Consider the following 27,768-nt stretch of genomic DNA (forward strand, 5'->3'; position numbering starts at 1 on the left):
GCATGATACACATCTAACGTGATGCTGAGAGACAAGAGACAGACACACAACTGACAGAAGAGCAAGATGATAGATTGATGAATAAGAAGCTATTGTGAACAGATGGGTGGATGAGACGAGGGAGTGAGTGAAAGAGAGCTCTGTAGCGACTGAATTTTCATCGCTCCTTGTGGTCAGCAGGGACTTGTTGTAATGATCTCATGCTGGGGAAGCAGTCTGGTCTCTTTGTCATTGTGCGTGCATGAGGCCTTTGTGTCCTGCATGCTCACGTACTTCCATGTCCTTGTGTAAGGTGTCCAAATAGTGCCAAGACTACTGTTAAGCCCAGTTCAGACCAAAGATTGGCAACGAGATGGGTTGAAACTTGCAACCACTTATGACGACCGCTCTGTGATGTCCTGAAAGCCCACCAGTTCACACCACTGAGACTGAAGGAGCTGACGCATCATTTTGAAACTCAGTCCATTTACTCCAGTGCTGATCTGGTCTTTAGGTTATTTCTCAAACAGTGGTTCAGTTTTTCCATGGAGTACTTTTATTTTACAATGTCAAGCCATTGTGTTGATTTTGGACAATCACTTCCATATCAGTTCCTTCTGCTGGCCTTTTTGCAAGCAAGTATGAAGACTGATAAGATAAATATCCCTGTTTTTGTGCCATATCAGGCCCGAATATAGAATCTGTGCATCCTTGATAATCTGTCTTACTGTATCTCAGAATGTTTAAAATCTTGACCTGACATGCCAAATAAACTATTTCATAATTGATATGTTCTACATTGAAAACTTCTCATACAAAGTGTTTGGGAAGACCAGGACTTTTAAAAAAGTCTGTCTGTCATGTTCATCACGGGCCAATCAGAGCTACAAGACAAAATCAGGTAATAAGCATGTCCTGGTAGTAGCCAGTAGGCAGAAATACTCCATCATAGTTTTCCAAAAGTGGAGCTTGATGATGTAAAAACTTGATGTGCAACTTCTCTGCTAAGAAAAGCTTTCAGTGTAGTTTTTCTGTTATTTTAGTCCATGCAGGGCACAGTAGTAATCCACCCAGCCGTGATCTGCTGATGGCCAGATTATCCTAGTTATTCCCTCCCAGCTCCAGCAGCCAATTACAGCTCTGTCTGTCAACACAGCGGTGTATTTGAATATGACGTACTTCTTTCTAATCCCTGCTTGCGTTAATGCTGATGCACCACACTGCTGCTGCTGGCAAAGCTTAACCTCCTCCACCCCAGCATCCTCCTTCATAGCATAAAGCTTGTTGAACCCTCAACTTTAGATTTGCGCTACCATGAGCAAGGCCGCCAATTTAATCTTTAATTCCATTTTGCAATTTAAAGGTTTATTATGTGAAAAGAGTGTTCCTGAATGACAAACAGAAATGGGGTCCAGTTCAGATAAAACTACCTCTATGCTGTAGCAAAATCCAAGCTAATTGCTCCTCCAGCAGCCAGTGTATACCTACAATATGACTAAACCCCACCTGTAACTATCATAAACTCATGTTGAAGAAGGTCAGGAGAAAAGCAAAACATCTTTTCCATCATTGAAAGCTTTCAGTGCGTTTTATTGCTCTTAGTGTCATATAGAAATGTGGTCCAGTTCTGATAAAATGCTTTACTACAGCTGCATCCAGGCTATTTGCAGCTTCCAGTATAATTAAACCATGGCAGTAGCTATTGCATCATTCTCCTGAAATTACACTGATTGGCTAGACCCATTTTCAGACCTGGCACAATCGTTTCAGACTGGAGCTTTGTGAGGTGGATTTGCTTGATGACTGACGTGGAGCCTGGCCAGTCCATCTGCTTTGCAAGGTTAAAAAAAATGTGTGAGTGACTGGGATTCACTTTGACACTGTCTCCAGTAATACTGTTGTGTTTTAGCATTAACAGTTTTTCTGGCTCATTGTGTCATGAATTTTCGGTGTGAAGTGGAAGAGAGAAAAAACTGTCTCTTAAAACAGCTCTGGGGATTTTTGAAGGATGAGGGAGTTGTGATTTTATGGTAATAATGTTTAGAGTTGAAGTCAGACCGACAGTTTAAATAATGCTGTTGGAGATAAATATTCTTGTGTTCAAACACCACTGGACCAGACTGGCCCAGTCATTCCACGCATCCTCCACAATCTCCATGCTGGGCTTTGACTCAGGAGTTGAACATCATGAATGCTAATGGCAGTAGGATTGGATGGTATTCATTTTTTGATAATGTTAAAACCTTCTCAAAAATTTACCCCTGGTATGGTATGTGCAAAATGCTGACTACGGTGCAGCAGAGTATGTGGAATTTGTGGGTTAGACCTGTCTGTGTTGTCTGATGAGAATATTTTGACATTTAATGAACACTAAAAAGAGAGTTATTCATGAGGACAGCCATGTATGCTCTCCCAGTTGTTTACTCTGTTTGTGAGAGCTCTCCAGGTGAATTCCTTTATTTGACAAAGTCACTGACGTTTGTGTTAGGTATGATGATTTGTCTTTAAATTTTTCAGCCTTCCAGCTTTGAGCATAATTATCCATTAATATACATGGTAGCCTAATGTCAACAGCATGTAAAACTGTTGTAGTGACGTGTCAGCAAAAGGTCTACTGTGTCTGTAACACAGCCTGATTTAAGTGGACCTCATTCAACAACCATTCTTAAGAAGACATTTGTCCTTTAAACCTTCAGCAGATTTAAAGAGGATTTTGACATTCACACAAGTTTTCTTCCTTGTGATTTGTTATTAACTAAGAAAGAAATCTAAGAACTCTCCAGAGCACTCTTCTGAACATTTAAGTGCTGATGAATAAAATGTTTAATTTTGCACTCATCAGCTCTAAAATGTGCTAGATGAAGAATGACACAACAAAATAGAACTTTTAATTCCATTTTACTACATTTTTTATCAGTTTTACACTTGTATGTGAGAACATTTATGCTAAAAACCATGACTTACATTTGGTTTGGTATCAAGTAAGACATGCAGTGTTTGATCTTAGCTACAAAATGTGTAATTGTGAATTTTTAAGTACATCTAAAAAAATGTAATATCAAGTAAAATTCATATTTTTTCCTGTGATTTACTTCAGAAAGTTCAAATTTCATTTTTGCAAGATTAATCTTAAACAAAGTCAAGACTTTTTCATGTTAATGTTGATGATTACAGCTCAGAAAAATCAAAGATCCACCATCTCAAAACATTTTTTTCTTTTTAATATATATTTACAATATTTAAAAAATATAGAATTTATATGTTGTATACATCATACTGACAGTTAACAGTTTTTACAATTTAACTGTTTTTTTTTTTTGGACTGGTGTTTTGTGATAATATTATGAGATAGTTGATTTTTTAAATCAACATTTAAACAATAAAGTATTTGATTTTGTATGAAATGAATCTAAAATATATGAAAGTTTAACTTTTTTAAATAAAATCAAAGGAATAATAAACTTTTTCATGATATTCTAGTTTTTTTAGAGGCAACTTTTAATTTAGCACATGTGTAAGAGTTTTATTGTCAAAGACTTATTTAAAACAGTAAAAACCAATCTTAACACACAGGTATATGTTCATCAGCAGGTATAGACGTGTTTTAAAGATGTTCCATCATTTTAAAGCATCAAGTTTTAGAATAAATCAGTGATTTTATCAAATCATACTTTTAAGAAATGCAAAGCATATATTTAATATGCAGCAGTGCTAACAATATGATTAAATCTTCCTCTTTTGGTGTCAGGTGCAGCAGCACTACATCTGCTTACGAACTACTGAAGTATATCAAAGTATCAAGACAGTTTATGTAATCTGGATGGTGCTCCTTCTCCTCTTACTCCTGTGTGCCCTCTGTGTTTGCACACTGCTCTGCAGTCCCATGCCCTTATATGAGCACAAAGGGGCGTTTCCCTGTGCTAATTAGGATGAATGCACATGTGCTTCCTGCTTACACACTCCTGGCATTCATTCTTTCATTTGATTCAAGCATGCAGGTCTGAACAATTCAGCAGTTTAAGATGGGGTCATACTTATCACCCGGAATTTTCTTAAGAGAAAATTTAAGAAAAATCTTAGGAAGATATTGTTGAGATCTGGTTAGCTGTTGTTGAACATTACCTGCAGAGTCAACCAAAGTGTTACTTTACTTCAAGCTTTGGTTGATATTCCGTTACACTCTTCTTTCTCCTGCAGTTGCTCATAAGTAAATGTTTCAGCTAATTAGTGATAGAAATGGTCACATTTCCTCCATTTAATGACTTGAAAACAGGAACACAGCAGCATGGCAGCATTATAGCTTCCCTTCCTGATTGTTACATCAAAAGAAAATGGCTACTGTGTGAATGTTGCTCTCACTTTTGTCTGTGCCATAAATGTCTGTGTGTTTATAAGGTGTGTTCTCCTGTGGACAGCAGGTGAGCGTAGATAAAAATGTAGGTAAACAGCAGTCCTAAGGAGAGAGGGGTAATCCAACCTAATCCCAGATACCTGAGTAAATTACCAAATGTAAAACAAATGCATGTTGAGCCTACATGTGTCAAGATTATCTTTTATTACTCCTTTTTGTTTGCTTGTTATGTGAGATTCAGATAGAGGGATTACACAGAAATCCCAGGCCAGGATAAGTCTGCTGTTTGGCTTTTATTGTCTTTTATCTGTACTTGTAGGTTCGCTGATCCCATTTGACAGCATTTCTCCACTCTGATACTCATGATAAGCACTGCAGGCGTCCATCTGTTGCAGGTGTGTTTTGTCACATGTAGGCTCAGCGGAGGATTCAGTAGCTTTAGTCTATCAGTCACCAGAGGACAGTAGTAGCCAATGAATTCCCCCGTGTTCCCCTCGGGCTGTGTTTCATCACTTCTCTCCGTATGTGCTTTGGTTTTAGGGGTTTTAGACTGTCACTAACATGGCTGCTGTGTAAACAAAATACAGATGCTTTTTTTTACGACCAAACCCTCTGCTGGATTTGGGGCATGTGTTAGAAGTTGGCTTCTAAGATTAAAAAAAACAAGGGGAACGATGTGCAGTGCATTCCGGAGAAATGTGCAAACACAAGCAGAGACGTGAGCATCTGTCGGTCCATATGCAGATTACAACCAAGGCCTGATTGTGCTGACTGGGGGGGAGGGGGGGGGGGGAGGTGGTCAGCCACAGCTGTCCAGAGTCATGGTGCATCACTACCGAGCAGAGCAGGTCAAATCTGCAGCTCCGGATTATCTGGAAACCATCAGATTAGAAGGACTGGAGGAGTGAAAGGATACCTGAACAGCTTGTTAGGAGACGGATGATTTTAATCACAGAACGATGTCTTTTTTAGAGTTTGGCTTAGCTGCCTTTTTTTCAATGTTGCAGCCATATGTAATTGATTGACTCCAAAAGCTTTTGCTTAAGTTGTGTCATTTAAGATCAATTTAAAAATACATAACCAGGTTTGAAAATAATTTGTACATGGAACTTTATAGCAGAGGAGGCAGAATGTATTTCCTTCAATGTAAACTAGCACTAGTTCATGTGAGACACTGTAGTCATACACCCAGCCATGATCAGCTGACAAACAGCTGATCCCAATTATCACCTCCCAGCTCCCACAGCCAATCACAGCTCTTTCTCTCACAGCAGTGTATTTAACTATGGCACACTTCTCACTAATCCCTGCTTGCATTAATGATGATGCACCACGCTGCTGCTGCTGCTGCTGCTGGCAAAGCTTAACCTCCTCCACCCCAGCCTCCTCCATCATAGCATAAAGCTTCTTGCACCCTCATACAGATTCATGCTACTATGTATTGATTGCTTTTGAACTTATTTTATTGTACTCAATACACATTATCAAGAATGTATGTATCCATATGGGAGTTTCTAGCCATGCACTCCCTGAAAAGTCAAAGAATGTTGCTTGAATAACCCAGGGAGCATCTTTTTAGCAGAGCCTTCTCTGCAAAACTCCTGTGAATCATAATCCAGTGAACAGTACTTTATTCCTTGCATCACAATACATTTCATTAACTAGCTTGACTTGCCTTGTGTTTAATTTGTTAGCTATTACAATACAATACATTGCAATACAATATAATACAATACAATACTCCCTCTGGGTATATTTGTTATCCCAGATTACACCACTGGTACATGGGATACAAACATACACACGACTGTGGTTCAGTAGTTGGTCGTCTCTCAACCGAGTTGGGGGTTTGAGCCCCAGTTCCTGCAGTAACATGCTGGTGTGTGATTGTGTAAGACACTTAACTTTAAATCTTGAATAGTATGAATGGGATTAGTTCAAACTAAGGCTGTCAATCTTGATTAATATGCATTAATCTTGATTAATCTTTGTCTATTATAAGTGTATTAATTTTTAATTGCAATTAAATCTACACCTTGTGTTGTCTTTTACAGTCACCTTGTAGGCTTTACAGTCCATAACAAGTTCCTTTTGCCATGTAAAGTACATGCCAAAATCTTTGATCTGCCAGAGGTTCCTTATTTTCTTTCAAAATAAAAGCAGGTATGAATCAAAACAGGAAATCAGTTACCCAAAGTTTAAGAGAGTGCAAAAATGAAAATAAAGCAGTTTGACTGCAATACTGGAATTTCTAAATGCACCAAAAACTGGACATTTATCAATTTACTGTAGAAATTCTGTTGAAATTAAAAATCATAATTGGGGGAGCAGCTGGCCTAGTGGACAAATGCCCCATGTAGGCAGATGGCCTGGATTCATGTCGGGCCTGTTGCTCCTTACCCCTGCCCTTCTCTGCAAGTAAAGGCATAAAAAGCCCCAAAATATATCTTCAGAAAAATCATAATTCTTCTACATCCCCAGTTAAAATTGTTGGCCACATTACATACAGTCTTTGCATAAGTTTTAGGCGTGTTGGCCACTAACTATGCATGGCTGGAGGGAGGCAGAGTCAAGCTTGACACACGTCGACACAGGTATCGCTTGGCAGCCAAGGTCAAGCTCAATGCCATCTCTTTTCACCCCAGCTAGTACGCCCGAGATGTCCACCTACTTGCCCAGACAGTACCCTAGGCCACACTTACTCCCCACATCCACCCCGTAGTACTCCTTATTTTTTCAACACGTTATTTTCCGATGCCCCTGGTTATATGCAAGGAGAGCTCACCACACCTACCCTTTACTTCAGCTCCAATTTTTGGCTTCAACGCGCCTAAAAGTTCTGCATAGTTCTAACAAGCAAAAACATCTTGCACCCTGCAGGGCTCCAAAAGTTACAAGTTATTTTTTTCAACAAAGTAGTGATAATTGGAGCTCTGCTGCTCTTCATCTAACATAAGTGACAAGCAGCCACCTGACCATTACACCAACAGGGACTGTAATGACGTTGCATTTAAATCCATGTACTTTAATATGGAGTTGCCCTCCCTTTTTGCAGCTATAACCGCCTCCTCTCTTCTTGGAAGGCTTTCCACAATATTTTGGAGTGTTTCTGAAGGAATTTGTGCCCATTCATTCTGTAGAGCATTATTGAGGTCAGTAACAGTGATTCCACTTTACAATTGCTATTGTATACCTGCTATTGTGAGTGTATGCCTTAGGACTTCAGAGAAAATGAAGCTATTGTGCTTGTTCTGACACGTTTACATTAGTTCATATCAGTGATATGTTCACTGGCCTCATTTAGTAAAGTTAGTAAATGAATAACAGTTCACATCAGTTGTTTAATCTGTAAGATTGTTGTGAAAGATGAGGTTAAATGAGAAAACTCTGCTTGGACACAGACTATCTGCATGATAGTGGTTGGAGGGGAGGTTGGGTGAGCTAGGGGAGGCTGGGATAAGATACAGAGTTAGTGATTTGCTCTTCAGTGTTGCACCTCAGGAGGAGTCAGTTCCCCAAGCAGCGCTGTCAGCATCCCTTCACCCACACAGCTCGATCAAATCAATAAAGAGTAGACAGCCACTGTGCTGAGTTAGTGGACCGCCATGATGCGGCTCCTAAACCTAACCGATGTCTCCTCCGTTACCAGTGTGTCCCTCTTGTTTCCTCTCTGCTGTCTTTCCTCTGAGGTCTCAACTCCAGCTCCTCTGCAGGCCAGAGGTGGAAAAAGAAACACCAGGTGGCACAAAAGAGCTACACTGGAAACTAAGTTTAACTGTTAACCCTGTCTTAGCTCACTGAGCTGTAATGGGTGTTAAAGGCTGATTCTGTGCATTAATAGGGGCTGGTAGCCTATCTGTGATTTACATTTTACCATTTAAATGTGCCCTAAGAGAACAAGATATGACAGAATTAAAAGAAATGTTAATGCCACAGAGGGGAGCTTCAAACAGAGCATTTTCATTATGTAAAGTTTGGACAGTCTTACTGAAGTCATTGTTTTTGATATTTTACTGACAGAAGAAAGAGGAAATAAGACCAGCAATTCTCCACAGGGCTATTATATTTTTATATCTGTTGACAATTTTTTAAGATTAGTTTGACAAGGAATTATAGGTCAGAAAACAGTCAGTCCTTAATTTTCATGTCTTTAACTATAACGCCATGGCTACGGATTTATTGTTTTGCCTCTCCAGCCGTTGATCCACGGGGATTTGTTGGATATGAGACTAAAAAACCAGCAGATGGTGATCGTTTAAAGAGCCGAAATTATTTTAGTCAACAATTTTATGCAATTATAATCTCTCAAATTAATCTTCAGATTGCTGAAATCCTTTTGGCTTGAATTAAATATCCAAATCTGAAGATACTGAACAAATCTGAGACTACAACTGACAAACAGACTTTTCTGATGTTGTCTACTGGATGAGTTAGATATTAAAAATCAGGTACACACGAGCCAAAAATCCTCAAGAGACCGGGACATTTAATTTATTTTATTTATTTTTCAGTTTTTTTTACTGACTTTCCAAATTGTAGATCTGCACAGTTAATTGAATTTAATTGAATTTTAATCACAATTTTGAGCGTCCCATGATGAAAGATTTAAATATTTATAATGTTTCTTTTTTGCCGTATTTAACTCCATTGCTGTTGATAAACCAGAATTTCATTTATCTGTCAAAAAGGAAGTAGAATGACCTAATTTTGTTATGTTGCAGTCTGATGCTACAGTCAAAAACATTTAAACACATTAATCTACACTCAGTACCCCCTCATGACAAAGTGAAAACAGAATTTTAGATTATTTTTGCAAATATATGAAAAATTTATCAAAAAGAAATGGGAGGAACCTGAGCTAAATTTCAAGCTTTTGCAAATGGTCTGAATACTGATGTCAGTGTGATATTTCAGTTTTTTATTTTTCCTTTATTTGCAAAAAAATTCTAAAATTCTGTTTTCATCTTTTCATTATGGGGTACTGATTGTAAATTAATGAGAATAAAATCATTTTCTTTCAACTGCAGCATCAGGCTTCAACATAACAAAATGTAAATGAGTTATCTGATACAGTAGTAGAAGGACCAGATGCCAGAATAAAGGTGACTGGGCGCAACAGTTAAACATCAATGACTGATGTGTGTTCATGCCCAAGACCAGCCATAAGGAGGGATAAAGGGGGTCAGGAAATCATGATCCATTGTAAAGTAAAGCTGTGATAACCATATTTCATTTTTTTTAAATTTTGATAATAACTACTCTTATTAGAGCAACAAATATTCAGAAGTCTCTGCTCATAAGATGCTCCCTGGGTTGGTCGAGCAGCATGCTTTAAATTTTCAGGGGGCTCTTGGCTAGAAACCCCCATATGGATGCATACATTTATGACAATGCATAATGAATACAATAATATTAGTTCAAAAGCATTTAATTCACAGAAGCATTATTCTGAATGTGAGGGTGCAACAAGCTTTATACTATGAAGGAGGAGGCTGGGGTGGAGGAGGTTAAGCTTTGCCCGCTGCAGCAGCGTGGTGCATCAGAATAAATATAAGCAGGGAAGTGAGAAGTACGTCATATTCAAATACACCGCTGTGTTGAGAGACAGAGCTTTGATTGGTTGTGGGAGCCTGGCAGTGATAATTGGGATCAGCTGGTTGTCAGCTGATCACAGCTGGTTGCATGACTACCATGTCCCGCATGAATTAACTCTGAGCTTCATTTGGTAAAAATGGGAAAAGTGGACAGGAAAGGTGATGGTGTTGAAATGGGATTTTAAAATTAGCAGAAATGGGTTAAAAATGGCAAAAATGTGCATAATAAATAGTGAAATGCAGCTATGATGGGAAAAGAGGGGTGTAAAATGTGGTGAAAGGGGTTAATAGTGGCAACTATGGGTCAACAAAGGCAAAAATGGGTGGCAAGTGGCAAAAATTGGTTTAGAAATGGCAAAACAGGCAGAAAAAGAGGCAAAATGGGTACCAATAGACAAGAATTGCTAAAAATATATGAAAAGTAAGGCAAATAATAATGGCTTAAATGAGTGGGAAAAAGTGGATAATGGCCCAAATAAATGATTTCAATATTATTTCAGCTCCAAAATAAAGTCACTGTTAGCAAGGAATGCTAGCACCAATGCTACTTCTAAAGTATACAATCCTTGTTATCATCATTAAATCACTACTGTGAAGGTGGAGGGCCCAACCTTTGGGTTTGTCAGGGGCCCAACCAAATCTGTGGGCATGCAACATCATTTGTTTGATGGCCGATGATAAACCGATGTCAGACCGATTCTAAACTGATACATCAGTGCATCTCAAGTTATTTAGTAATAATCTAGCGTTGCAAATGCAAAATGAAGCTGAGATAGAATAATTATGAAACTGAAAATTGAAAAATAAAGAAGAATGACTTGCAAGATTATTTGCAAATAGAGTCCATAGTAGAAATGGTAGTTGAAACTGAAAACCGATGTTCTAATGAAGACTTGTTGGTATAGAAATGTGTAGATACCCCTGATTATTAAAGGATTTTTATCTCATCATAATGCCCAGATTTTCATTTTTTTTTCTGCCATTTCTACCATGGACTCTATTTGCAAATAACCTGGCTGGTCATTCTTTCTTTTGGTGCATTTTTATCCTCTCATCCTGAAGAGCACCTGATCTTTGTTGCAATATTTTAGAGATTTTTGATCCCATGTAGCACTCACCCTCTTCTTTCTATGTTAATATCAGGCTAATTTTGCCATGATGCTCCTCTTGTGTTTTCACATACAAACTGAATGGCCTCTATAAAATTCTACATGTGAAAATGTGGTACTACACGGTGCGAAATAAAAGAGTGAGGAGTGACGGATGATGTGGGGTAAACGTAGCGTCTGGAACACAAGCCGGTTTGTTTTGTGAGCTGACCGCAGGACACCAGGCTGTTCTGGTTAATAAGTAGAGGTCTCTCTGCCCCAGTCTTCATTCTCAGTCCTCACACCTTTCCAGCTCCCCCACCCCACCCCACCCCACCTCCACATACACACAAACACACCTCGGCCCTAGGAGATTTGCCAACTTGTTCCCATGGCATCCGTTCACTTTGCTCCCAAGTGAGAGTGTGTGTACCGCATTACGTCTGTGTGCTGCCAGCCTCACACACCGAGATAATGTGTATCTCTTCATATTCACAGGCCAACCCTCCCCCCATCATCGTCAACGCAGACTCACTAGATGCAGGCCCTTATGTAAGTATCTGTTCTCTCTCTCTCTCTCTCTCTCTCTCTCTGTACAGTATACATGTCTCTCATTCTCACTCCCTCTGTGTCGGCGCATGAGCATGCTTCAGTGTGAGCGTGGCTGACAAGGCTGCCTCCTGCTAGCAGCATACTGTTTGCCATTTGGACCATCATCTATTATCCTATTGACCCCGCCTGTTTGTGTGGAATGTGCATTCTGCAGTCGCATACTTTACAGCACATTAGAAAGAAGAAATAAGCAGATCTGACTGCCGCAAGTTTAAAATGCATGATGGTATTTCTAGAAAGTAAAATTGTGAATGTGTCCTCTGTGTATTTTGTCAATAATCCCATTCTCCATGCCTCTCTGTGTGAGATAGTGAAGGATTCAGATATAACATTTGCATGCTTCCTACCATGTTTTAAGAAAATGACAGGAATCAAGCTCAGTGTTGTCACTAAGCGTTATGCTTTTCTTTTGACAGGTAAATGGCAGTGATGGGATGTATAAATATGAGGAGATCATTCTGGAGCGGGTGAGCTTTACTACTTTCATTTTTCTCCACATTACACACATTATTGCTCAATGATATCTGCATGATGGATGGATTTTCCTCCACTAGGTGGTAGTAAATATCTCAGTCTTTGCTCAGAAGGAACATGAACAGCCCCCTTCCTAAAAAATAATCTCTTAATGTTGTTTAAATCATATATGATAGGCTACGCCTGTGAAGTTAAAGCTGTTACTTCACTGCTGTAAGAATATCCGATGTGTGAGTATGAGGACAGAATAACGCCACTGAAGCGTAGCTTTTTACATAATCCTGATGCACATGTCATCAGCAGACGCCAGAAATGTAAAGTGCTCTTCTGTTCAATTGTTCAGCAGGCTCTGCTGCACTTGTCAGTGCTGAATCGGTCTGTAGAGGCAGCGCTATATGTTTCTGCTCTTATTATTCCACCCACATATAGATGCACCTCCAAACCCCTGATGGATGCAGAGCCCCTCTCTGCCCCTTCCACTGCGAGAGGCAGACAGAAAGCTTAAATAAGCCTGGCTAAGTCACACTTTTAAAGGTCTGTGGGTGTGTAACATTTGGTGGTGAGGCCCGGTCCTCTTCTCTCGGCTCCAGAGCAGCACACTGGGAGGCCTCAGACTCCCTCTGTCCTAATTTGTTGCGACTGTTGCTCATTAATTATAGAAAATAATAAAGTGAGGTCTTTTCTCAGCTGTCTTGTTTGCTGACTGTCTCTGTGGCCATGGCTGTCAGATGCAGCAGTGTGCCCAGACCCACCAGATCCAAATGGGTCCTCTTGTCATTGCAGAGGGGTCAGGAGGGACAGGGCTGTCGTAGGGAGTGGGTCCTGCTGTGAGCGAGAAGCTCTGTGAACTTGGCACGCGAGATACTGTTTCATATAGCATTTGCGTGGGATGTGTTTCACATCTATACCGACAAAAGCCGATAGAAAGTGTTTGGGGAGGGCAGGACTTGTCAAAAATTTCTAAGAGGGTGATTGTATGAATGTTCTATCTGTCACAATTATTATGGACCAATCAGAGCCAAAAGACATGATGAGGTAGTAGGCATGTGCAGCTTTGGTGGGTGACTTGAGCTCCGCAGCCAGGCATTGTTGAAGTCTTCTAACGTTGGAGCTAGTTGGTGCATCGAAGTCATGCCAAGGCCGGTCATGAGAAGAACAAAAGCCTCTTTCTGCCAGGAAAGGCTTTCAGTGTGCAGGGGTGGAAAAGGTACAAGACTGTTGCATTCAAGTTACTAACACTCAAGCTACTTTTGGCTACCCAAGGTGCATTCACGGTAAAATATGAGTGTTCCTTAATGTGCAATTCTAAGAGAATATGAATCTCCAACCAGGTTTTTAAGACAATGAGTGACTTGACCCAAGAATGAAATAAAACTGCTGTTTTGGGATGAAATGTGAGATCAGTCTCTCTTTTTGTGCTACTGATTTTCATGCATAATCAAAACCAAACTACTGGCCGGTTTCATGTCACCAGCAGAAAGCTTGGACCTCCTTGTTTTGTCTTTTAGTGTTATTTTTTTACCTATTACTTGATGCTTTTTACAATGTAAGAAAGTACAATACTTCCCCAAAACTATACTAAAGTATGCCATGGCCTCTTGAATTGAACAAATTAATTAGCAACAAAATAAGGTTGGAACACAAAGAGACCAGCAACATGTAAAGAACGGACCAAAATAACAAACTAAAAATTTGAAAAATAGGCCAAGCTTTATTGATCAGAAGTTTGATCAGTTAATAGATCAAACCAGTGAAGCAAAAGGGGCTGTAGGTACCAGCCAAAAAGAATAAAATAACGTGTGATAGGCTATTGGACCGACAGCCGTCGACAAAATGCTACCTGAACCAAAAACATAAACTACCTACTTAAGACTGAAAAGAAACAACGAGAAATCAGGACTACCGACAAACTACAGCCCAAACTAAAATAACCAACCCCAGCAATCTAAACATGCATGGGGACTTAACCTAAAGGGAGGAAAGCTACTTGGAAATCATAATCAGGTGTGCTGCAGCACACAGGTAGAAGGAGAAAGGCCAGAGAGAGAGGACATGCAGTAAACTCGGCTGTAAGTAACAAGTAAAACTAATTAGATCAAGTATGACCCCTGAAACAGGCCCAAAACACTCACATTTTGACTAATTTATTCAAAATGGATAAAATGGAATAGAAACATGGTCCCACTGGGCTGTTTGAAGATCCCCCCAAGACGTATCTACACACTAAATTTCATAAATCTCAGTAGAACTGCCTTTCGACATTGTTCCATAAAAGCACGATTTTCTAAGGGCCATTTTAGAAATCATCAACCAAGTTTTCACGCAAATTGGTGTATGTCTAAAGCCCCAAAAATGGGCGAGAGTGGGAATAAAAAACAAAACACCTAGCACTACAATAGGGCTCTCAGTACTTGGGTAATCATTACTGAAACTACTCAAAAGAGTACACAAAATAAAACTGTTCAATTACAGTTATCTGAGTAAATGTAATTTGTTACTTTCCACCACTGACAGTGAGGTTCTTTGCTCCTATTTCAATTAAGAAATGCCATCCAAATCTGATCAAAACTGTCACTAAAGCTACATCCGAGCTGACAGTTTCACTGGCTTGTAATTCAACTCAACACTTCCCCGTAACTTCTGCAAACGCATGCTGAAGCAGAACAAAAACATGTCAGCCACCAAGAAAAGCTTTCATTGGGGTTTTCTTCTCTTTGTTTGATAAAGAAATTGGTTCAGTTTTAGGGATGGAGAGCACCTACTTAGATTTATTTATCTTACTGTAATTGAGTAGCTTATTGTGTACTTTTTGAGTGCATTTTAAAATCTATAATTTTACTTATCTTAAGTATATTTCAAGTGAATTTCTGTACTTTATTATGATTTAAAGAAAGATCAACTACTGAGCTAAGAAAACACATTAAAAGTCCAAATGAGAAGGTCCAAGCTTTCTGTCAACTTTTTAAAGCTGGCCAGTACTTTGGTTTTGACTACATGAGAGTCCGTAGCACATATCGAGAGTGATTCCACATTACAGTCCAAAACAGCTGTTGAAGTACACTGTAAACAACATGAACCTTCTCAAAACTTTTGTTGAAACTGTTTATGTCAAAGTTTTTAGGTTGGAATTTTTTTGTTACTAATCATTGCTCACACTTTTATGTTGGTTTAATTGGCTTTTTTAAGGTAAGCTGCACTGTGGTAACTTGCCTTTGATTAAAAAAATATGTTTAAGTCCAACACAAAACAATATATGGAAGTTTTTTTCGTAGAGCTACATGTTCTTCATCCACTGTTGTTTTCCTTAATTTCTATTATCTTTAACTTGAACATAAATGCATCTTAAGGTAGGCCAACTTAAGGGATTTCAAGTGACTCTAATTGAAAAGTGCACTCTGAACAGGACGTCCTCTTCCATCATTTTCAGATACGCTTCACAGGTGGGACTGCTCTAACTGAGTGAGTAACTTCACTCATGGTGCAAACTTTTTTAATTCCCAAAGGCATGCTGGGAAAAATATGCAGACTAAGGGACAGTTATCAAATAATTTGTGTGTAATTTAAAAATAATATGTTGAGTGATTGAGTACTGTTTACTTAAAACTAAAAATGTGTTCAATCAACTCAGAAAAATAAAGCTACCTTCAACTGTTAGGACTATGAAGTTGTGACTTTACCTAAATAACCTGATTGGAGATCGATATTCTCAGGAAGGTCACGTTTAACTGTACGACTGCTCAGTAGCTATGATAGGCGAAGTGGGGGGTAGTTTACAGGGCCCTGAATGTTTCTCAAAAGCCCCAAAACTTTCAGGCTGGTGGAAGTATTTTTTCTGCTTAGTATTACGATCAATAAATGCAAAAATAAATCATTTATTGTATGGACATGGTAATTTCACTTTATATAACCTGTAAGAGCTAAAACTACAGTATAAGTAATACTTTTAACATTGTATCAGATATGAACATGTTCTATATTTTTGATAATGTATCTAAATCTAGAAACCCACACTTTTTATGCTCCTTTGAATTAATCAGAATCATTCAGAATCAGAATCATTTATTTATTGTCATTGTACACAGGTACAACGAAATTGTGCGCAGTTCCATTTGATGCAATTATCATTTATTATTGAAACTGCTCTGGGGTATGTGCTGTTTTTCAGTCTGTTAGTTTTGGCTCTTATTGTCCTTTTTAAAAAAGAAACCTTAGACAGTTCTCCAATTTTTTAGGTAGAAAAAGTGAAAATTATTGATCTTCAGTAAAGTGTGTCATGGTTTTAGAATGATTGGCACACTTTGAGAGCCAAAGCATTTGAAATAAATGATGCTAGCTGTTAAAGATGCTTTTTAAAAGTGGAGCTCAATCATTGTTGCCCAAATGATGTTTAAATTTGTGGGTGGTTTAAATCTAAATTTATGAAATGTATGATTTTATATTTATAACTGCCTGATGAGTAAAAACTGACTTGGTAAGCATATTCCTAGACACTAGTTTGGGCTAAGCCCCAGATATCAAACACTTCTGGCTCCGCCCCATAGCTACTCAGTACTTTGAGTAAACTTTAGATTAAACACTTTTTACTTGTATTTGAGTAGATTTATAGGCTACTAATTTTAATTCTACTGTATTTTCACTTGAGAACAATTGTCTTATACTTTTTAACCTATTTCCAGTTCTGATAAAACTGCCACTATACTATAGCTACATTCAAATGTGGTGGCATTTGAAGCAATGGCAGTCATTGCTACCAGCTTGCAGTCTAACTACACCCCACCTATAGCTACTGCCTCATTTAACTCAAATGAGCCCGATTGGTCCGTTTCATTCTCAGACCTGGCACAGTGTTTCAGACTGGAGCTTTGCAAGATAGACCTGCCTGATGACAGACATGGAATCTAGCCAATCCATTGGCTTTACAAGGTTAAACTCTGAATCATGCAACAGAAATTACGCTTCTCCTCTCATCTTCACTTTGCCTCATAAATCCACTTTTGTGAGGGCGCAGGGCATTTCTAACACTGACGCTGCTCTGTGGGTTGATAGAGAAAGCATGACATTTTGAATGAAGTGCCCTCTGCTAATGGAATACATGCCATTATCATTCATCACATGCAAGGACATACACACGTGTCTACAAAAATGGACAACACATGAAGAAATCCCAGGAGCAGTTTCCATTGATCACGTGTTCCTCTGAGATACCAATACACTTAAGAGCCATACAGTGCTGACCTTGAACCCACATCTGCTCCATCACTTACCTCTAAGTGTGTATGTGTTTTATTGTATCCTAATCAAAGTGCCAATCATGACCTGTGTGCAGGGGAACTCTGGCCTGGGCTTTAGCATCGCTGGAGGAATAGACAATCCCCACATTCCTGATGATCCAGGGATCTTCATCACTAAGATCATTCCTGGAGGAGCAGCTGCTATGGACGGAAGGCTGGGGTAAGATCCCCATGTTACCCTCCCCTCCTCTTCCTCACTCTTTCCTTCCTTTCCTGCTCTGCATGTTCCATCCTCTCTCCAACTTCACCTCCTTACTCCCCACTTAAAAGCGCTCTGCAGCCAAGTGTCCGGCCTGAGAGCTGTGTGGGAGGCAGAGCTCCTTCAGCCCACTGCCTCCAGGCTCTCTGTTTCCTCAAAGTTATGATTCACTGGAAAATTAAAGCTTTAAACATGCAAAAACGATGATATGGAGTGCTCTTTGTGTGCTCTGGAGATTTTTGATTGTGCTAAGGTCTTCCCATGCCTTTGTACAATGAATTAACTCAATCGCTTTTATCTGTTGACTGACAAGGCGGAGTGTGATTCTCATTAAATACTTCTCCTCTGCAGGGTGAACGACTGCGTGTTGCGTGTAAATGATGTGGATGTGTCTGAGGTGGTGCACAGCCGAGCGGTGGAAGCCCTGAAGGAGGCGGGGCCGGTGGTGCGGCTGCTGGTGCGACGGAGGCAGGCTCCACCTGAGACGATCCTGGAGGTTAACCTGCTGAAAGGGCCAAAAGGTCAGCAACATAATGAAAAAGACACCATTAATTTATTATTTTAATCATAATTGTACTTACTAATATATTAGTACTTAAGTGAAAACCAAATTTGTCAAGTCACATCTAAATTTCTGATATACACTAGATGGACAACAGAATTTGGCTGCCTGACCATTACACCAGCAGGAACTGTAATGACCTTATATTCAAATGCATTCACTTTAATATGGAGTTAACCCCTTTTAACAGCCTCCATTCTTTTGAGAATGCTTTCCACAAGAATTTGGATTGTTTTGGGGGGATTTTTTTGTATCCAATTATTCCGTAGAGTGTTTATGAGGTCAGGCGCTGGTGTTGGATGTGAAGACCTGGCAACCAGGGGCATAGCTAGGGATTTTGGGCCCCCAGACAGAATATTACACAGGGCCCCCCTTAGCTGGCGAGCTAAGCAACAATCATCAATCATCAATCATCATTTTTGAAAATATCAATGCATTTAAATGTACTTCTGAACCATAATTTCCCAATGTATGAGCAATTTTTTACTATGATTAAATCTATTTTACTTGCATTATTTGGCAGTGCTGGACTATACCATTTGGACATTTTAAAGGGAGGAACTGGGGCCCTTCAGTATATTATTTCACTCTATTTGATACAAATTTCAGTGTGTTACCAAATCCATTTAGTTGCTTTTGATTCAATAATGACACTAATTACTAAAAAATAAATAAATGAAAACACACTTTTCATTGCAGGCTTCCCAAGGGCCCCTCCCTGTGGGCCCAGGTAATCAGTACCCTTTTCCCCCCTGTGCTATGCCCATGCTTTTAACCTCTGTTCAAGTTCATCCCAAAGGTGCTCAGTGGGGTTGAGGTCAGGGTTCTGTGCGGGCCAGTCAAGTTCTTCTACACTGGACTCATCAAACCACATCTTTAAGGGGTGCAGTCATGTTGGAATAGAAAAGGGCCTTCCCCAAACTGTTGCCACAAAGTTGGAAGCATAGCATCGTCCAAATCATCTGGATATGCTGAAGCATTAAGATTGGCCTTCACTAGAAATAAGGGGCCCAAACCATGAAAAACAGGCCCATATCATTGACCCTCCTCCACCAAACTTCACATTTGGCACAGTGCAGTCAGAGAGCTAAAATTCTCCCTGCACCCGCCATCCAAGGCTCCCCATTAGACTGCAAAACAGAGAAACTTCCACAGAACACATTTCCACTGCATCACAGTCCAGTGTCTTTGTGCTTTACACCACTCCATCTGACACTTGGCATTAGACTTGGTGATGTGAAGCTTGCATGCAGCTGCTCGGCTATGGAAACCCATTTCATGAAGGTCCCACTGCACAGTTTTTGTGCTTACATCAGTGCCAGTGGATGTACAGAACTCCACAGCTATGGACTCAGCAGAGTCTTGGTAACCTCTAAGCACCTTGCTCTTTAATTTTACATGGTCTTTCGCTCCCTGGCTGAGTTATTGTTGTTCTTAAACGCTTCCACTTTTAATAAGATCACTTACAGTTTAGTGTGGAATATCCAGCAGGGATGAAATTTAAAGAGCCGGCTTATTGCAAAGGTTGCATCCATCACAGTACCACATTTAAAGTCAGTCAGCTCTCCAGAAAAACCCATTGCTAGATACACAGTTGTGGCCAAATACTTTTGTCCGTATAGTGTGTACAGCAGTTAGAATTATTTCCTGTCATTTCATGCAATATTTAATTCATGATTTATTTCTACACTGCTTTGGCAATGCAAACACATGCCAGTAAAGCTGATTGATTTGACTGATAGGTTTGTTGCCTTACAAGCCTTTCATACAGACACATTTAAATGGACAAACTGTTCAGGATTAGTTGACTATTTTGTTTGAAAATACAGAGAAAAAGTACATTTTTAAATCAATTTTATGTTCAAAGAAATGAAGTATACCTTCAAGAAGAGGCAGCTCCAGACATGGAATATAGATAAATGTGTAAATACTTGCTCGTATTGACTGTCTGACTGTTTGTCTTCTCCAAACAGGGCTGGGATTCAGCATTGCTGGAGGGATTGGAAACCAGCACATCCCGGGAGACAATAGCATCTATATAACCAAGATCATCGAGGGGGGAGCTGCCCAAAAAGATGGGCGCCTGCAGACTGGAGACCGCCTGCTCGCTGTATGAGCCTCTCTCTCTGACTCACCCACTTGTCGAAACACAAATGAAGTCATTTTAGCTGTAAATGTAGTCGGATAAAATGAGTTCTTGTTAGCGGCGATGACGAGTGCTTAGTGCTACCGCTGGGCAGGAAGGGTTTTGAGATGACAGACTGTTTATGGGACATGTTAAGTGCAGGATGTTATCAGGTTGGTTGCCTCATCCTGTCTTTTTCTGCTGAGCGATACGGACAGCACAAATTAGCATTTACAGTGTGACTGTGTGGATGATTGATAATGTAACATTCAAGAGCGGGACATGGGACATTTAAAAGGCCCATGAGTGGTGCATAAATGGAAGAAATATTAAATTAGGAGAAAAAGACATAATTTAAAGCTAGCATTAGTGTAGAGAAAAACCTGCAAACAACTGCTCTGTTACTGAGGAGGTAGAAAGTAACAAATAATATGAATTCATGTTACTTTGATTCAGTAATTTTAGACAATTTTACATTTTATTTAGTTTATAAAACCATCAATTCTATATTTTGGCAGAAATGTGCTGTGTTAATTGCACAGCTCTGTGTGAAAAAGCTGCAAACTCTAATTTTTGTTACAGTTAAATAGTAGATGATTAACCATGCTGCACTCAAGGCATCTGATCAGAAGACAAAGTCCCGGCAGCAGTGTTAAACGTCATTTCTGTATTAGATCACACATACTTTTTCTTTGAGTTACTGAGAAAGTGCATGATGCTTCCTATGAATACTGCTGAAATACAGGGTGTTGAATAACTTTAGATTGACAGCATGTTTCCAGGGATTTGGATCTTAAAAGAGCAACTGAAGAAATTCAGAGCATCTTCTCAACCTTCTACCTACTGCTTCTGACCTCTGTTAACGCCGCTCAGCACACCAACCTTTCACTGTGCTATGAAGTCTCATAATACCTTCAAGCTATGATTCATTATTGTGTTGGCTGGTGTGATGGCTGGTGTGATGGCTGATGTTGTCACAGTGCAGCAAAGACACGAGGTGTTCAGGTGTTGATGCACGGATTCATCCTCCTCTCTTTTCCTGACAATCATCACATTCAGGTGAACAACATCGTGCTGCAGGATGTGCGTCATGAGGAGGCAGTGGCTGCATTGAAGAACACCTCTGATATGGTTTATCTAAAGGTGGCCAAACCGGGACCTGTGCACCTCAATGACATGTACGCCCCGCCAGACTACTCCAGCAGTACGTATCTACATATTCTTGTTCTCTTAAGTCGTCCAAATGAATGTATGAAGGGTAAAAATGCTAATTTCAGACACATATACTGTATACAAGGTGAAAAACTGAAATGGAAGTGATAAGGTGATCTCTGCAAATTAAATTTCTGCACATACCATTTCCACAAATATTTTTAAAACTTTAAAGCTAAATGAATCATATTTATGACATCACCAGCTCACATATTTGCCCCACCCAAATTAAACCCAGCCAGGAAAAAGGTGAAAAACTTTAGATCGATCTAAATCCAAAATTCAGTAACAAGTAGATCTCAGTGTTTTTATATGTTTACGGCAACCTTATTCCAAAATATCAAGAGTGTTAAGACACAAATTTTGGATTTTACTTTACAGGGTCTTTAAATAATCTCTCCACCAGCAGCCATTGTTTACTGGCTTGCAGTACAACTAAACACGCCCATTGCTACTGCCTCATTCTCTTCAAATGATGCTGATTGTTAACCTTGCAAAGCAGATGGATATGCCTGTTTCCATGTTTCTCACCGGTGAATCCATCTTGCAAAGCTCCCGTCTGAACCGTTTGGGCCCGGTTAGAAAGTGACAGGACCAATCAACAACGAGGGGGGAGTACTTTCAGGCACAGCGGAGTCATGACGTAAGCAAGCAGCAACAAGAGGCTGGTTTAATTATGGTGGAAGAAATTAGTGTGGATGCTGCTAAAGCACCAGTTTTATCAGAACTTGATGACATTTCTTCATTAAAAGACAAACAAAGAACAGCATTGAGTTGTTTTCTTTTCAAAAACCACAAAAGTTGTGTACTGACATGTCTACAGTCACCATGGTTCCCGTTATGCAGTTCTCTTTAGAGTTTACTCCTCGGTAGCGGCTACGTCACGTGTTTTTTTTTGCTCTGATCGGCCCCGATGTGACTGACAGAGCGTTCATCTAATCACCCTCTGAGTTTGTTTTCAAAGGATCTGCCCTTTCCCAAATGCTGTGTATGAGTGGTTTACCAGATGGATGTGTGAAACAAATCCATCTGACGTGCCAGGTTAGCTGATTGTTGCATCCTGGCACAATTGTTTCATACTGAAGCTGAGATGGATCTGCCTGATGACAGACATGAAACCTGGCCGATTCATTTGCTTTGCACAATATAAAATGACTCCAGATCCAAGCAATCAGAATTCTATGACTTTGTTATTTGACAGTTTAGGCATTACAGTCTTTTTCAAATCTGCACAAATTCCTGAAAATAATTTCCGATGAGCTGCACGTGTACACTCAATGGCTGAATATTTCACTCTGTGGAAGAATAACTATGAAAGTTAGGGAGAGCTGACATGAGAACGTAGCAGGAAATGTTCTGGAAATTTTACTGAGTGTCAAAGGAGGTGGTTATGTCTATGTCATGCAACAGTGAATGTAATGAGGCTTCCTGGTACTCTTTCCTGCTCACCAGTATGCTTTTTCCATTCTTCTGTCTATGCAGTGAATACTTCCAATTAACTAATCACACATATCAGTTAAAAGGCTTGCTTGTTGCTTGTTATGGATATGTTATGAACATTGATCTGTGACTTTGATAGCATCCAACACCACTATACGGTGTAAGGAACGTGTGAAAAAGCCTCTCTGGAAGATTTCAAGGGCGCTGGCTGTGTTGAAATTTTCAGGAGTGCATGTGTAAAGCACAGAGAGCCTTTTCCCTCACTTTAAATGTTAAAAAAAAAATCTTCTATTCACTAATCCATAAGCAGCAAGCTCCAAAATCTGAACAGGTTTATTTATATTACGTGTTTGACGCAAGGAAACTGTGATTTATAAGTGAAGGACCATGTTTGAGTATTTTTCACTGCGAAACACCTTTTTCCTTATCTTTAGCAGAGATATTACAGTAGGCCTGCCTGCATGAATTTTAAAGTTGGATCACTGTTCTCTTCCCAAAACTGTTATGCCCACACACCCACATAGTGAATGTAGTGAATGCTTACACACACACACACACACACACACACACACACAATCCTATCCTACCCACAGAAACAACAAGCGCAGCTCTCTGCCTCCCACTGAGTGTGGTTGCTTTCTCACATCCCACCTGCTCATGATAGCCCACGATCTTGAGCTGCAGCATCTCAGATTTCCACACAACAGTGATTTAGCGTTAGAAGCGGGACTATCGAGGGCTTTCTGTATATTCTTGATGTTTGCAGTTGTCTGGGTTTAAGCGAGCCTGTGATGCAGACTTAACCCCCCTCTGACAGTGTGCCCTGTAGTCAGATGATCTGGATTTGAGACGCTTGTTTTATCACGCTCAGCTGCCTCAATCAGGAATGTTAATTCAGAGATTTTTTTTTTAGGCTTGTGAATTGGCTATTGAATAGAAGAACAAGGACTGCATTAACTGTTTAACAAAAATCCCCTAATTTGGCTTTGTTGGCTTTAAATGACAGCTAACATGAGCACATAATCACTGAAACATCTCAGATCACACAAAGACAGTGCTAGTAACTTACTGTGCAAATATTAGCGTAAAACGGAGCAAAAAATATTGTTTTCTTAAAAGCTGTACATTCATAATTTGGACTAGTCCTCTCATTGCTTATTACATCATTGCTATTACAAAGGCAATTGCATGGCTCTAGAGGTAGGCTCATTTCCTTCACAGTAAAACAGTTCAGCCAGGAACACTCCTGTCATAGATTTTACAATTTAATTGCAAAATTGATATACAGTTTTACTCAGGGGAGAAGGATCTGCTCAAATCATGCTCCCTGGGTTAGTCAAGCAGCATGCTTTGACTTTCCAGGGTGCACATGGTTAGAAACCTCCTTATGGCTAGATATATTGATGACAGTTCACTTTGAATATAATATTAGTTCAAAAGCAATTACTACATAGTAGCATGAATCTTAAAATGAGGGTGCAACAAGCTTTATGCTATAAAGGAGGAGGCTGGGGTGGAGGAGGTTAAGCTTTGCCAGCAGCAGCAGTATGGTGCATCAGGATTAATGCAGGTAGGGATTAGTGAGGAGTACATCATATTTAAATGGACCGCTGTGTTGAGAGAAAGAGCTGTGATTGGCTGTGGGAGCTGGAAGGTAATAATTAAAGATATGCTTCAGCTCCAGCTCTAAAGCCTTTGGACAGTGTGTATTGTTGTGTTCTGTATGAGGAGGCTGGTTGGCTTTCCCTTGGAGAGAGGTGCAACAAATATGGGTTTTTATATGTCTTTAAAACCCTCACTGGAAAGCTATCACCTTCCATCTCAACCTTGCTTGAGTCGAATCTTGGTAGCTACATGACTTCGCTCTGCTGATTCATTACTTGTTAAAGTCCATGGAGCTTGTACTGACCTTGGTAAAAAAGCTAATCCTTTGATGCCCTAAGACCATGGATTATACTCCAGCAAACTATAAAGATTGACGTTCTTCCCTCTCTGTCAGAGTTCAGGACTTTGATTTCCAGCCATTGTGTTTCACATTGCAACTTTTTTACTTGATTTCAGTTCATCTACCTTTGTCACTGGCAATGTGTTGTTGTTCTCATGTGTTGCTCTGTCCTTGTTGTGCCTGTCTTGTAATCATTCTTTCTTTCCCCCTACCGGCCTGGCCCTCCCTCCAGCCTTCCCCACCATGGTGGACAACCATGTCAGCCACAACTACATGGGGGCAATGGAGCCTAAACCTGTTTACCCACCGCCCCAGGTCACCCCGTCCAGATACTCGCCAGTCCCACGCCACATGCTGGGGGAGGAAGACTTCACAAGGTAGGCTATACACTGTCTCCCCTATGAATGAAACTCTTCACATATGTTATACACAGTCTCCATGATTGTACATTTAGACTAGCACAACACACAGAGAGGAGACTAAGAGAATCACAGAAAGGCCTTGCTGACATTTGTTGGAGTAGTATGTGAAAAATTACATTACTTTAAATCTAAATTTCTTAAGATTAAGTTAGAATTTTTCCTCAAGTAATTTTAAGATTGCATGGGTTTCTTTTTGTCCCCAGCAGCCTCCATTAAGTTGTCAATATGCAATTTCTGGGTGTTGTTTCTTTTACATGCATGTACGTCCAGCTGTGAATGATGATATGTAGTTATTCATTAAGAGATCAGTGCTTTTTCAGAGATATTTAGCTGATGGTGGTCCTGGTGGTGCAAACTATATTAAAGCTAGACAGTATGTGGTGGCTGTGTGCTGACCAAATACTTTGCAGGGAGGCCGCTTGTCACTTCTCGTACTTGTTATGACTGTGTTTTAACCTTTGACATCCTATCCAAGTACTGGATCAGGAGTAGCAGTCGTAGAGGTTTGATTGGAGAATCCCACGGGGCCTTGAGTCATCTTAACCCACAGCTCTGGGGAGGAGGCTGTATTCCCCCTATGTGTGCGTGTAACAGCATGCTGGCATTGAAGCGTGTCTGTGTGCTGTGCTTCGGAGTGCATGTGTTACTGGATGAGTGTGTGTTATGTGACCCTGTAATGTCCTTGTACAAGCTGTCTACATGACTTGTATGTGCTTTTGTTGCATCTTTGTTGGTTTGTGTGCTTTCTTTGTGTCCTGCACTTGTCCCGTTCACTGTGATTCCTGTACCCCCACAGCAGAGCTGAACCTATTTACAGTGTCATCCACAAACCTGGGGACAGCAAGGGGCCCCAGGCCCTCTACAGAGGCTTCTGTCCTTCCCCTGCTCCCTTGTGCCAAGGTCCACTCCCCTTCTCTGGCAGGTACTAACCTAGTCCATCACGCCTTGCTTGGCTAACCCTCCTCTGTGTAGCAGGATTAGGGCCAGAGAGGGACCTGCCTTTCCTGGAGAATGTTACGCCACATTTTTGCTCAGATTGCACAGGTAGAAAAAGTCAAGTGTGAAGAAATGGCAACAGAAGAGAGGCAGATGTAAGGGAAAGTTCTGATTTTTAAATGGAGCTTTGTTTTTGCTTTATGTCTGTGTTTGCATGTCAATGTCTCCTTCCCTCATGTCTTTTTAACTGCTTTGTGTGTTGCTTTAAATATGTTGCTGCTTTCATGTTTGTTTGAAGCCCTCCTGTTATTGATAAAAATGCATTTTGCACTTTTTACAGTAATCCTTCACAATTTAATTTGAATTATTTCAGGAAGTATTACAGCAAATCAACCAAAGAGCTTAAACATTGTAGACGAAAGTAGCCTACTATTTTTTGGCCTTTGTGCCCTATTTTTGTTTTAGATTTGCTTCAAGTGTGGTATTTGAAAGAATCTACCCCATAGTCATTATTGGTCCACTTATTTTCTCAGCTCATATCTATGAATCAAAAACAATAGTTCCCTTTTTAGTGTGGTTTAAAATGGAGCCGTACCTGCTCTGCACAAATACATCTCCACAGGGGTGCAGCTGAAAGGGCTTCAGGCTCCCACAAGCTGCTCTTTTCCATCTGTCAGGAGGCTTGGATACGTCTAAGCCTCTATATCAGGCCAGACTACCTCCACTGGTGGATTCTAGTAAAGATATTATTCAGGCAGTATGTTCTTTTCAGTGTTACATGATTCTCTTTTACTCAATTATCCCAGTATATCAGCAAATATGCCATTTTTGCTCTCCTGATGGATGAATGTGCTCATGTTTTTGTGACTAAACCCATTGCTTTTATGTTATGCATTTTATGTGTTATATTGTGTCATATGTGCTCTGAATTCACACCAGTGTCTTTATCCCTGTTTGTTTGTGTGAGTGAAAGAGAGTCAAAGTTTCCGTCCCTTGTCAGCTCAGCTGTTGAAGTTCTCTCTCAGATTATAGTTAACAATCTGATCGTACATTGAAAGTAGATGGTTTGGAACTAAACTTGTGTTATTATTTGGTTGCATCACAGAGATGAAAGGTTTATAGGAGCGTTACATCTAGACTAATGGAAATATCATTGAAAAAATAGTTTATTCACTTCATCTGGCCAATCAGTGAAAAGCATACAGTTTCTGTTGTAATAAAGACAAGTGTTAATCATTAATATTGCAATGAAGACTGCACCCTTTAAGAATAATGACCAGTGTTAATCATTGATTTTATAATGTACCCTTTTTTATTAAAGACCACTGTTAATCATAAATGCTATAATAAAAAACTCTACCCTATTATAATAAAGAGACCAGTGTAAATCATTAATACTATGATAAAGACTACACCCTATTATAATAAAGACCAGTGTTAATCATTAATATTTTTAAAAAGACTATACCCTTTCATAACAGACCAGTGTCAGTCATTTATACCATAAATGCTCTCTGCTGAAGGTGGAGAAAAGCAGG

At 39.8% G+C, this 27,768-nt stretch overlaps 1 protein-coding gene across 9 annotated transcripts in view; it reads left to right on the forward strand.

Annotated features, from left to right (window-relative positions):
- dlg3 (discs, large homolog 3 (Drosophila)) overlaps positions 1-27,768 on the forward strand; it is a 161,401-nt gene that overhangs the window by 86,387 nt on the left and 47,246 nt on the right. For 5 of the 9 annotated variants that reach the window (XM_041796996.1, XM_041796993.1, XM_041797000.1 and 2 more), the window contains 7 exons: positions 11,511-11,564; positions 12,041-12,091; positions 17,425-17,549; positions 17,940-18,109; positions 20,124-20,260; positions 21,335-21,479; positions 25,087-25,249. In XM_041796996.1, the coding sequence (XP_041652930.1) occupies positions 11,511-11,564; positions 12,041-12,091; positions 17,425-17,549; positions 17,940-18,109; positions 20,124-20,260; positions 21,335-21,479; positions 25,087-25,249 (845 nt within the window). The remainder of the gene's footprint in view (positions 1-11,510; positions 11,565-12,040; positions 12,092-17,424; positions 17,550-17,939; positions 18,110-20,123; positions 20,261-21,334; positions 21,480-25,086; positions 25,250-27,768) is intronic. The other 4 variants (XM_041796995.1, XM_041797002.1, XM_041796999.1 and 1 more) reach the window with 1 other exon arrangement.

The sequence above is a fragment of the Cheilinus undulatus genome, linkage group 10 (assembly GCF_018320785.1).
Source record: "Cheilinus undulatus linkage group 10, ASM1832078v1, whole genome shotgun sequence".
In the NCBI taxonomy this organism is placed as follows: Eukaryota; Metazoa; Chordata; class Actinopteri; order Labriformes; family Labridae; genus Cheilinus; species Cheilinus undulatus.